Source organism: Bacillus rossius, chromosome 1 (genome assembly GCF_032445375.1).
Source record: "Bacillus rossius redtenbacheri isolate Brsri chromosome 1, Brsri_v3, whole genome shotgun sequence".
Lineage (NCBI taxonomy): Eukaryota > Metazoa > Arthropoda > Insecta > Phasmatodea > Bacillidae > Bacillus > Bacillus rossius.
This window is the reverse complement of record NC_086330.1, coordinates 251,382,774-251,395,927: the sequence shown is the minus strand read 5'-3', so window position 1 is coordinate 251,395,927 and position 13,154 is coordinate 251,382,774. Positions and strand designations below refer to the sequence as shown.

The following is a 13,154-nucleotide window of genomic DNA, read 5'->3' as shown; positions in this document are numbered from 1 at the left end:
TTGGACTTCTGTGGAATAATATTCATCTTTAACTATAAAATAAATTACACGTGAAAATATTTAATGTTCTCGTCACATCTGTAAACAAAGTACGTTATACAATCAAAACATAACAGTTGAAGGTGCCATAGATGTATGTAGTTCATAGATGTGTGCAACTCTATAACGTGCCTCAGCAGATATGCGAGAACAGAAAGACGCCATGTTTGTTTCAATTTGTTTTTAAAAATAGGTAGTTAATTGTTTATTTATTTATTTATTTTCTTAGCACCCAATAGACTCAGTTGATGAGCAGTGGCTCTCTGAATATAAGGCTTGTCAACATGGTTCTTTCTTTCTCTTTCAGGTAAACGGGATTTTTTTTGTAGTAAAGTGGTGTATGGATGTGTAGATGTATTTTACTATTGGCTGGTCAAACGAAATGCTTGTTGGCACTTGTAAAGTATAATTATTCTGGCCAAATAGAGCAAATTGTGTAAGAAATGGCATCAGAAGTGTGGCAGTAATTTACTGTTGACTGTGCAAACAAACTGAATTCAATGTAGGCAATAAGTTTGATGGACAATTTAATATTTTAATTCTTTGAAAGTTCACCATCACTGTATTTATTTCCATTATTGTAACATTTTCTTTTTATTCCTATGTTTTAAAGGAGGGTGTATATAGATTTCTTGAGGTAATTACTAGATTGATATAGTAAATTTTAGTACACCAATCCCTCCCTTAGCACGACTAATTCGTTCCTAAAAATGTTCGTGTTAATCGAAATCGCGTATTCTGAAGCATTAGTCCCCATAAATATAAGGCTAAATTATTTAATGTGTTCCAAGATGTGTAGGGAAGTAATCTTTACATAATATAAATGCGTAGAATAATACTTGAAAATGCATATGTCATATCATTTATCTTTTTAAGCCTACCACCGAATACGTTAGATAAAGAAAACATGGCACAGTGTAACGGGAGATAAGTGGTAACATATTTACCGTCAGTCAGCAGGTTGGCTTGCCCGCCCAGGCGTGACCTTCAACACGCGCGCGCGTCTGTCTGCCTGCTGTTGCAAGCAGCTGGATCCTTTGTTATTACGTTTAAAACTTAACAAAATTAAAACACTTTTATGAAATTAAGAACCGGTTTTATATAACTTTAAAACACACAGCCATATGTAAACATTTAATTTGTTATGCACACCTCTTATAAAAGCGGCTATGTAAACAAATCAGTTAACAGATAAACAGATTTAGATTTTCCCTAGAGCACAAACATAACATTAAAATACGGGTACACTCCCTATTTAACGCGGTTGTCGGGGGACATAACTTTTACCCGCGTTGTTGCATAACCGCGATGTTTCGATGTGACCAAGGTCAAAAGGCATAAAACACCGCCTGTGTTCTAATAGGTCGGCAAGCACGCACAGTATAGACGGCCCGCCTTTGTGCGGACTTTGCATCCGCAGTTTCCACTAAACACGGGTGAAAAAATAAAAATAATAAATTTTAAAGATAAATATTAAATGTTGAATTGTTTTTATTTTTTCGCGTGCCGCGCACAGTTTGTCGCACGGCCTACGAGCGCGCCACACGCCGCCATACACATGTGCGGCACACAAGCTGCTGCTGCCAGTCTCGTGGTGTTAGCCACAGTATCTGCTTCGTCAGTGTCCGTAACAAAGTAAGTGCAGTGTGTGCGGTTACACACGATTCTGTGGTCAAAGTCTTCTAAAAAGAAAGGCCGTAGTGATACTTCAAACCGAATATGAATCGCAAAGTACCGAGTTTGATTGACAAAATAAAAATTCTAGATTTACTTACAGATAGCTTGTCTTTTGTAGAAGCAGGCCGCAGATACAGGAAAAAAACGATTCTAGCATTCGTACGATAAAAAATAAAGAATCGTCTATCGTGTCAAGTGGTTAAACTTTATTATCCATGCTTACAGTAAATTATAAATGGTCACATGTGGGAAACAAAAATTGCGCCAATTTAATTTTAGCGCAATCAGTGACGCCGTATTAAAAACCGTGTTAAACTTTGTCTTTACTTATTTCACCAAACGCTGTGTCGAATTGCTGAGTGTGTGTGGCTCGGATCGGCAAGTGTTATATTCCCCAGCCTCTGTTTAAAGGTCGGGAGACCGCTACACATAAACATTTCCGGGACTTGTTTACTACCTCACGGCAAAAGTGATACAGTATGGTTCACGTAAATATTGGACCACTGGGAATTCCTGGGCAAAGATTAAAAATACGCTAGCCGATTTACTTTACTATTTAATGTTAAAACATTATACCAAAGTAAAAAGATGAACTTGTATAATACAATGAACTACCCAATAATATTACGTCTGTAGGTTTAAGTTGTAACAAAACATTTATATACAGATGTCCAGTAAAGTACCAATTAAGATTCTGGAGTGGAATTTTAAACACCGGACTACCTGATTTTGCCTTGTACGCAGCGACGCTGCTCAGTCAAGTGACTCATGCTCTGCCTGTGTGCTGCGTGAACACATTCCCTCCCCCACTCCCCCTGGTGTTTCTGCCCGCTCTAATCTCTACCTCTCTCCATATTCTCGGCTCGCCTCTCCCTACCCCGCGCTTGCCGACAACCAAGCCTATCCAACATCAATCCCCAGCCGAGTCACGCTGGATGTCGCTGGACGGTGGGCTTTATCAGGTCCCCTGTCCAATGCTTCATTTGTGAGATAAAGCGACGTTAAGAACTAGTGTTTCAGAAAATATCACTGGGCTGGATTGGACCATAATTTGAAAACCCTACAAGATAGAGGAATAATGTACGGAGATATCTTGTTTAGAATTTTACTGCGGACATTTTCTACGCCTAGGCTTTTTTCTGCCCGATGCTTAGTTTGTTAGTTACTATGCAAAATTATCCTAATCGGCTGTCAACCATTTATTCCATTATTATTATTCATTTCTGACTGGGGGACATGGTTTGACCCGCGATATACCCGATTCTGCGATCGATCGGGGCGCGATATACCGGGAGTTTACTGTATGTACAATATGTACATATACAAAACATAAAAGTTAGTTAAATATTTTCTGGGGTGAAATTTACACTATCATCTTGCTTTTTTTAAAAAAAACGTGTCCAATTTCATCTGCTTTGGTTTCTGTACGGTACGGCCTGGTCTGCAGCTGGGCATCAACGGTAGGGCCTGGTCTGCGGCCGGGCATCAACAGTACGGCCCGGTGTTTGTTTTTCTGCGTGCGCATCTCTTTCCCCTCGCATTCCAAACCACTCTTCCCCCCTCGAATTCCATACCTGACGTCGCGTTGTTTCCGAGATTTTTTTTAGCCTGTGGCGATTTCGTGCTAACTGAAATTTACAGACGTGCTATTCGAGACTAGGGCAGTAAAATTTACATCGTGCTAACTGAATTCCCATTAATTGAAGACGTGCTATGCGAGGGATTGGTGTATTATTAAGTGTTCTCTATATTATTTTGAATTAATTTTTTTATTAATACATATTACATTTTTAATAGGTTGGTGTGTTAACTGTAGCTTGAAACAGTGCTTCTTTTTGTAGCCAAAACAATAATTATTATATTACTTAAAACACCTCATAAATAATGTGTGAATAATATTTATTTTATTGTTTAAGTCAGAACCGAGAACGCGAGAACCGGTACCGAACCAAGAACCGGGAAAAAACAGGAATTGACCCATCACTAGTATGCTGTTATTTGAACATGAATAATTTATATATATATATATATCTAATCTTCAGCATTCTTAATAAAAATGCTGGTCTGCTTGATTGTTAATGATTAATGAATGACATAAAGCTGACTGTTCCAGTGTCTGGGAATAAAGGGTACGGTGTATTTCACCAAGCGAAAAGTGGCAGTGTTGCCAGCTCATGTTCTCATATTTGGTAAACTACAGTCCCAACGAAGAAGAACAGCATGTTAATAGTTTGCGACAAATTATTAAAAATTACTGTCTGAAAATACATACCTAATTGTGTCAATGTTTTTGCAGTGTGTTTTCATTTACAAGTTCATTTATTGGAAAACCTGCACTGTTTCACCAGTCATGCAATTAATTATAAGTCTTACTGCTTAATATTTAACTTTCAATTAGCCATATATGTAGTCATAAAAAGTGAGCCGTCTCCGCAGAGTGATGCTACATGGTTGGATACCAGATTATTGCTGTGATTATGACATGTAGTGCATGAGATAAAGTAAGAAAATACATCCCACTTAATTTTAAGTTACTTGGGTTCTTATCTCTACAATTAGAAATACTATTCTCTCCGTGGTTGCTAGTCGACAAGTGAACAGCATCACAAGCAACCTGCCGTTGAAAAGAAAGCATGCTAGCTACCTCCCGTGATACATTACTGCCTTGCATTCACTTCACGACATCCGCCCTTTCCCATTCCAATGTCATGTATGTATTAGGATGCAAGGGCTAGATAATGGACCGTAATACATATATGCAATTACAATTACTTTAAAAGCCAGTCCTCTCTCTTTACTGCAAGAAGCCACTTTAAACGAACATTGTGCCTCATAAACATTTATTTAGCAAACGTGTTTCAGCTGGTTTTAATTCCAAGGTTGCACATGCATTTACAGTGTATCTTTTTTACAAGATCTTTTTACCTATTAAAAAATAGTTTTTGCTAAACATTTTTGTAATTTTTGTGGTAAAGGATACAGAGCAGGACTTTGTGTAAAAAAAGTGCTTTATGGGTTTGGTGTTTAAGGATGGGTTGTAATTGGCGCATATGTAAATAACAACCCTTTTAAACAAACAACTCACTTCTCAGAAAACATAAAGGATATTCGAATCGAGAGTTGACAATTTCAGTTGTATACAAGCTACCGCAACATAACTTATACAGTATTTACCAGAATAAGCTTCGCTTTTGAATAATCCTTGCACCCCTAATATCTTTGCACTGTGTAAAAACACCAGAGTATCTCAAGATGTGTCTTCGGTGGCACTATGCTTTCCTCCTGTTTTTCCCCTCTCACCCCTCATCTATTTTGCGCATGCACAGCTTGGTTCCTTAGAAAGGTTTAAATAAGCATGCAATGCACCACTATTTTAAGCTCATATGCTACGATGGAAAGGATCGGCTAGATGATTCCAACAAAACTGCTAGCCAAGCCTCCATGGCAGCAGCTATGGAATAACCTGTGCCACGATACTTCACTCACAGCCTGGCTGTCAGCCTCTACGATAAATAAGTGAACTTCATTTAGTGTGAAAATAAGAGTACCTTTGTTTATACGAAAATATAAATATATGTGAAAAAAAGAACAGATTCACATATTTCTGTTTTTATAAACACTTGGGTCCTTTTAAAACACCTTTATCACCTTTATACTTGTTATGCTTAAACTCATATTACATTTTTGTGTAGTGTTTGTTGATTCAAAACCTGTGTTAAGAATTTGTTCATTGATTTTTATAATAACTACATTACAAAACAAAATCTTATCTTTAAATTGAACAAATTCTTGGCAAATATTGAAGAAGAAAATAGGCCTAAATGAGTAAATTTGTAGAATAGCAGCTTTTGGGAAATATTCTCCATGCTTATCAATTCACGTTCTTCTTAGCAACTATCAGATTCTGCTGTAATGTTTATTTAATAATACTGGTGTGGATTTTATTGGTATATGTGGTTTAAACTTTAAAGGATATTACCTAGACTTGTCTACCTGTATGGCAGGAACACAGGAATTAAGGAGAGGGAAATGAACTGACTTAATTTTCACATTCAATAATTGTAATTGAGCCCAAATGGATTTATAATTTAAAGTGCATTATTTTGAATCCTGTAATAGGTCTATGTTAATATGAATAAATGTGCATATATAACCTATCAGTTGTCACTAGTTCTAATACAATTAAAACCTAAAACATATGTTTGCAATATTTTGTATAAAAAATGATTTTGACTACACAGAAATGACATAATATTGTCACGTTGGTTTAAAAAAGAGATAAAAATAAAATAAATAATTAATGTGGGGTGGTTGATTCAATAAACATTTGACCAAGTATGAAAGGATGTTACCATTAAATTTTAAGAGTTACTGTCAAGAAGAAAAACGGCACAATTATCATCACTTTCTCAAAACATTGGGAAAAATTTAACTCATAATTCTGCAATCATTCAGTAGAGCAAACCTTGAAATATTCTCAACAAATATTCTTCAGCAATGACTGATGTAACGACAATGAAAGAGAGATATCTTCACAAAACTCTACCCTAGTTCTTCCAACCTGTTATTTAAGATTATCTTAACCATAGATATTATTTCACCCTAAGACCATTCTGTACATATGTTTTTCTTGAAGACAAACATTTCCCTATCCAAGACTTTAACACTTACATTCGGGCCTCTCCTGCCCTATGTACCGCACAAACTTTACATTGTTAATTCTGGTAACTCAACTTGTAGCTTCCGAACCGACCTATCCAACTTGTTACCTCTGAAGGGAAGCATAGCTCATCCCCAGAGTGAGCACAACCTTACCACTCCTGGCTGCTTGAAAACTTTCATTGCCTCATTACCAAACGTTTCAACACCGCCCCACCAAAATTTAGTAACCTGCGCTGCTTATGCTACGATGTGACCCAAAAATGTCAGCACGAGCTACGCCAGGTGGACGCACTGTTGTGGTAGTGTGGTGCGCCAGCACATGCAGCCATGCTACTGCTGCCGAGTCGCATCACCGTAGCTGCAACACCCACTCACAGTCTGAACCAAGGCACACAAAAGTCTAGTAAGATGGTACTGAAAAATTCTGAACCATGACAACGGTACTTACATCGCAAAATTTTAAACATAGAGAATTTTCACACTGTCCATGTAAAATGTAAAGTTACCATAACAAAAATTACCAATTCTAATGAACAAGCAAATTTATTGGTTGGAATGACATTCATGCTGTAATTTAGTGAAAATATACTGTTAACTACCTTTTTTTCTGAAACCTAAACATATAAAAAACTAAACTGCTTCTAGTTGGCTGTAAGAATCTCCTTCCAAGTGGTGTGGAAGTGTAAATATGAACATCAAGAATTACACTAGCAATAACACTTAGCTGCAGGATCTCACCTTTCAGCCACTCACTGCTGTAACTGCGGTAAACAGTACATTGCTCATGGAGAACATCACATGAATGACAATATACTGTTCTTGGTATTTTAGATTCACTGATTTAGCTCATTTTAGCAGCTGCAGGATTTTACCATCCAACCATTTACTTATTCACTGCCGGCTCTGAGTTTAGTGCTTATGAAGAAAACTAAAATGCACAGAACCCAAAGTAGATCCAACAAAATTAGTTTTTGATATATTTCAATAGAAATGCAACTTTTTAACCACATTTTTTTACTGTTTCTTTAAAAAAAAAAACGTTTATTGCCGTTAGAAGTTAGTAATAGAATTGATAGTTTACTGCATAGTGTTCTGACAGTATCAGATAATATGTTATAGTTTTGAAATATTAAAATTTTGCATTGCAAAAATGTTTATTTGTCATTGTCAGTAGTCAATTGTTGGGTCATCATTATGAAATGGATCACAATAATATTTATACTGAGTAGTTAATCACTTCATAAGATTGTTCTTTGTGTTTATATGATTTAAAAAAAAAATAATTTTAATGTATTCATAGGTACAAGTTTAGACCGCTTCTCCATGCAGAGGTTTTTGTTAAGAGTTAGCCCAACATGGTGATGTGGTAGGATGGTACGATGGGTAAAGTGTAGCTTGTGATTGTTTGCGTGGCAGGCCACAACAACCACTCCCTCCACGGGCGTGGCAAGGACTGGCTGCGCGCTGATGTTGAGCGCTTGTTGCGCAAGCTCACCATAGAGGGGTTCCTGCGGGAGGACATGATCGTGACACGGGACGACATTGCGATAGCGTACGTGAAGGTGGGCGCCAAGGCCCGAGAGCTGCTGTCCGGCCGAGCGAAGGTACGTGACCGCGCTTCACCTCACTGTCAGTGCTGTTAGAGTTTATCCTGGCTGGAAACCATGTAAGACTGTAATGTTAATTCTGGACCAGTAGTTAAGTGAGCAATAGTCTCCGCCTACAAAGAATGATCTGCTTTTTAAGCTCAACCTTCGAATTTTTTGTCAAAGTTGTCATTCATTGTGAAGACGACAATGTTATCAGAGACTCTGAATCATAATTTGTCGCATTATGTATATTTTGCAACAAAACTATATTTACTATTTTAAACCAATCTATATACACATATTATGTATAAATTTTACTCCTCGTATTTAAATCGTACAGGCCTCTAGCTAGCTCAATGGTCTATGGGTTGAGTTTCACAGAAATTTCATACTCAACCATTTTTACTGTAATGTACTGTATATATTTTTACAGTCTTATACTGTATTCCTTTGCATGAATAAAAAGAAATTGAATAAAAAAATTTTAGAGATTTAATTTTTTTTTTTAATTAAACATTAAACATGGCCTCTACATGATGACGACGAAAAATTTATAATACAAAGACAAACTCATAGCTAAAACAACTTCACTTGCTTAAACAAACTAGTTCATGGCTCGGAAACAATATTTATTGCTTGTACGATTTTACTGTTGATGATATAAAATCTTCTGTAGCTTGCAACTCATGGTTCGAATGGCAGAGACTAGTGATGGGATTTTCGATACTTCGATACCTCGATACCTTCGATACTTGACGGTATCGCAAAGTATCGAGTATCGAAACTGTAAGTTCGATACATTTTTTTCGATACCGGAATGCTTGTTCATTTGTATTGAATTAAGTTTTGAGTCGCCATCGTACAAAATACAACTACATTAGAATCTCTATGATACGTTCCCGTTTCATACATTTTCCCGTGTCATACGCCGATTAATTTTGGTCCCGCCGAAAGTACTACGTATATTTACAATGGTTTACTTTCCCGGAACATACACTTATAAAATCCTTAATTTCCCGTTACATCCGTTTTTACGAAGCGGAAAAGTCCTAAAATGCACAAAGAAAACGGTGCACGTGCTTTACCAAGGCACGGATCTCATATTTTGTGCATTCATTAATCTTTGAACTGAATATACCCGTTTGTTATTGTTTTCTTACGATCGGATTGTTTTGTAATTTACGTTTCTCAAATTAAAATTTTATTGAAAATTGTTCTGTTGCATAAAGTTGTTTGTAAAATGAAACAAACAAGCAAAAATTTCTGATTTTCTTTTTACAATAGCCTAATTTTTTTATTTCTAATTTAGGCTTGGTGACTTTCCCCCCCCCCCCCCCCCCCCCCCCCCCCTCCAAGAAAGGACTTCATAACATTTTGTAAGGCCACTGTTTCTCATTTTGTATTTCACTTCTATTTTTTGTATTGATTTTTATACTCAAGTCTTTAAAGTTGTTTGCAGTTTGTATTTTTGTAATAAAGAGGGAATTTATATAGTTTAAAACTAATTTATGTTATTTGTAATAGTTGTTACTTAATGGGAAAATATTTTTCCCTGGAGTATCGAAAGTATCGAAAGTATCGAAAGTATCGAACTGAAAAAAAAACACAGAATCGAGTATCGAAAATATGGTATCGTCCCACCTCTAGCAGAGACCATTCTATTCTCGTCTTTATTCCCATGTTCTCATTACGGTACAACATCAAAATGTTCTTGAACATTTTATAACTGCCCTAGTTCCCAGGTATTGGTAAATAAAATAAATATGGTATATTACACCCAAAAACTAAGTAGCACACAACTTTAAATTAACGTTCGGCCCTTCACCAAATTAAATTAACTACCGTAAATTCTTAAATTAATTAATGTAAACCATTGTCTTCATAAAAAATTGGTCGAACATAAATACTTCAAAACAATTAATAAGTTCTGATATACATCATACAAAAAACTAGACTAATTATTGTACATATAGGAAGAGTTTTTACTAATTGAACTTTTATTAACCAAGGTTCTGTACTATCCGAGCTAACCTAAAGCATCATTACCAGCAAAGACTGTTGAAACATTTGCTTGAGGACCTAGATAATGATCGGACTGCTGTCAAAAGGCCTAAAAAAATTAACCTCAAAGATGCCATATACTGGGCGGGCAAATTATGGAGTGAATTGAAATAATCTACACTGAAGAAAAGCTAGGTAAACATTACCTCGATAAATAATACTTCCAGGCCAACTGAAAACCAAGATGATTTTCTAATTACATCCGTGTTATCCCAGTTTGCCTTGGTCCACATTAAATCGGTTGATGAAGACTACTGTACCATTAAAACATAATAAATATTTAATTAAATGGTTTATAAGTAAACAGGGCAAGAACCGGTGACAGTATTTACAAAAAAAAATACACTAAAATACATATTAGTACTAGCTGACCCGGCAAACGTTGTTTTGCCATATAAATTATTTCTAGGGAATTTACAGTGTAGAAAAAAAAAAATAACTTATTGTAAGTGTGTAAAGATGTGGTATATGAGGATGTGGTGAAAGAGACATGGAGCACTGTGAACGATGAGGGAATATAAAAATAACAAAACACCAAAAATTAATTTTTATAATTAATTTTAATTTATTATTTAAAATTATATATCATTAATTAATTGCGATAGTAACAGTAACAATCAATATCAATCTCTTAATGCAATAGCGTTGACAATATATTTTGTTAGCCCATCTTCAGCTAACACAAACAAACTGAATGGTTTACCCACTCGAGAGCATGCCAAGAATAATTGTCCGTGCAGTACCCGGCTTTGCCCGGGCTGAACACAGGGTGAAGGGGACCTTTTTCGAAATCAGATGTAGTTAGTAATAATTACTAACTACATCTGTTTTCGAAAAAGGTCTTCTTAATTTGAATGTCAAGTGTGCAAAATAATTTATATCCCTTTAAGATCCCGACAGACGTTATTCTGCCAGTGTATAGTTATTTATCTGTATATATCTAAAAATTGGTGGTCTGTATGTAGTCTAGACTCTATAAAGCACTATAGAAAAAAGCTTAAAAATTTTATATTTAAATTAATTGTGTCATGCGTGCGCACTTATGCAACAAAAACAGACGAAGTGCCGCTATATAATATGAAATAAACACATTTTTTGAAACGATTTGTGCTCCAACTATTGCAAAATAGTTATACCGTCTCAGAAACCTTCACGGGCATGCGCATAACAACTCACCAAAATGTCATCGCAATTGGATGAATGGTGTAGGAACGCATACGGCACAAACAAACGAAAATTAAAGACATGACAAACGCATCAAACGATGGTACGTTTAAAATTCAAGGCAACTAACTCTATCTATTGACGAAGTTAAGAACAAAACTGTTATGAGCGCCTTTATTTTGCTAGCCGCTGCGAGCTCCACTAAGCGGGATGGTCTCACCAAGGAGAAAAATATGAATTTGCCTGACCTTACTATGTGTATGATCGTGTGGCAGACATAGAGAAATGATACTCACTCATTATTTGTATGTCTATGACCTGTGATTTTTTCTGTTATAAAATGAAATTATCAACTTTTCACTCCCTTAGGGATGGAATTTCATATTAATACGTGGTCTATGTGTTAATCCAGGTAATGAGCTCGCTGTAGGCGGGGGAAGTTGATCAAGTGTTAATTGATCAGCTATCGACCGGGGTTGAAAAATATAAAATTCTATTAAAAATTAGGGGTTGGTGATAGAAGGGTGAAAATTTAGGGTTGTATGTATTTTTTAATGCCACATTATAAAAAAAATAAAAACAAAAAGTGTGTCCAAAAATTTAAAAAAAAAAATGTTAGGGGTGGACAACCCTTATCACTTAGGGGTATGAAAAATAGATAGTAGCCGATTCTCAGACCTACTGAATATGCATACAAAATTTGATAAAAATCGGTCAAGCCGTTTCGGAGGAGTATGGCAACGAAAACTGTGACACGAGAATTTTATATATAAGATTATTATAGGCATGTAAAGTAACTAATCTAATCACCTTAAAAAAAATATCTTTGTACATTCTTTAATTTACATTATCTCAAGGTTAGCAAGCTCTGCTCTTCTTCTATCAGGCTCTCAATTTCATCTGGCTGATGCAAATCAGATGGTCCAGATTTAAGCAGGGACCAACAAGGATGTTTTTTGACTTTGTGACTCATGTAAGAGCCATGGAAGCACAACCAGGAGCAAGTTTGCTATCACCCATATCCACACGACCTTTGGCTGCGTTAGGCCTTGTGACTTGCACATGGTGGCAGCCTAGGCAAAGATAAGAGGGAGCACAATGCGTTGCTAGACTTCCACTGTGACAGTAGGGACTTCATTGTATACCATGGGGCCTGTGTAGTCTAATTGAACACTAATTAAAAGCCATCTGTGTTTGAGTGGATCCTTGCCCAGCTGATTAAAACAGTGTATGTCAGTGTACTAAGAGCACTGTTTACAACTTTTTTTTTCCTCCTCCTCCTCCACGCTTGGATTAGTTTTATCATTACTCGACTACCAATACACTAATACTAAGTCTTCTGAAGGCCCTGTGCTGTCTTGTAATCTCTTTGGCTGCTTCAGGGTGGTTGTTATCAGTAGGTATTTTAGCTTTTGTCAAAACTGAGAGGAGACAGTTTTAAGATTTTTATAGCATTAACTGTTTGTAAAATTTAACATTTCATTAAAAGTATCAAATAAAATGACTAACATCTCTAAATGGAATTAAAAAGTAAAAATCCTTATAGGTAAGTACTTTTTAAAAAACACAAGGGTCGCAACCCGACTGGGGAAATCTAGAAACTTCAAAATTAGCCGGGAGTTTTTTTGGTGGTGGGAATTCCATGAGAAACCATTGAATTTTTGAAAGCCATCAGGAATTGTTTGTCTTGTAAGTTGAAAAGCGCTCGGTTGAAAAACTGCAGCAGGTCGTGCCTATGAACTGCATCACTTACACCATTTTTTAACACTCCTTACTGACAAACCTCCGCAGCAGATGTGTGAGGAATGTGACAGAATGTGACATAGTATGGGTTGCCGACGGTTATTTAGAGGGAGAGGAAGTCGCTGCTCAGTTTCTTGTCTTCTCTTTTGTTTCTTTTTTACTTTTACATCTGAAGATTTTCACCAATGGTAATAATAAACAGAAGCCTTGACTGAAAAC

At 36.2% G+C, this 13,154-nt stretch overlaps 1 protein-coding gene across 4 annotated transcripts in view; it reads left to right on the top strand.

Moving 5' to 3' along the window:
* Positions 1–13,154, top strand: part of LOC134527475 (recQ-like DNA helicase Blm) — a 241,667-nt gene that overhangs the window by 191,734 nt on the left and 36,779 nt on the right. For all 4 annotated transcript variants that reach the window (XM_063360175.1, XM_063360176.1, XM_063360177.1 and 1 more), the window contains one exon: positions 7,795–7,982. In XM_063360175.1, the coding sequence (XP_063216245.1) occupies positions 7,795–7,982 (188 nt within the window). The remainder of the gene's footprint in view (positions 1–7,794; positions 7,983–13,154) is intronic.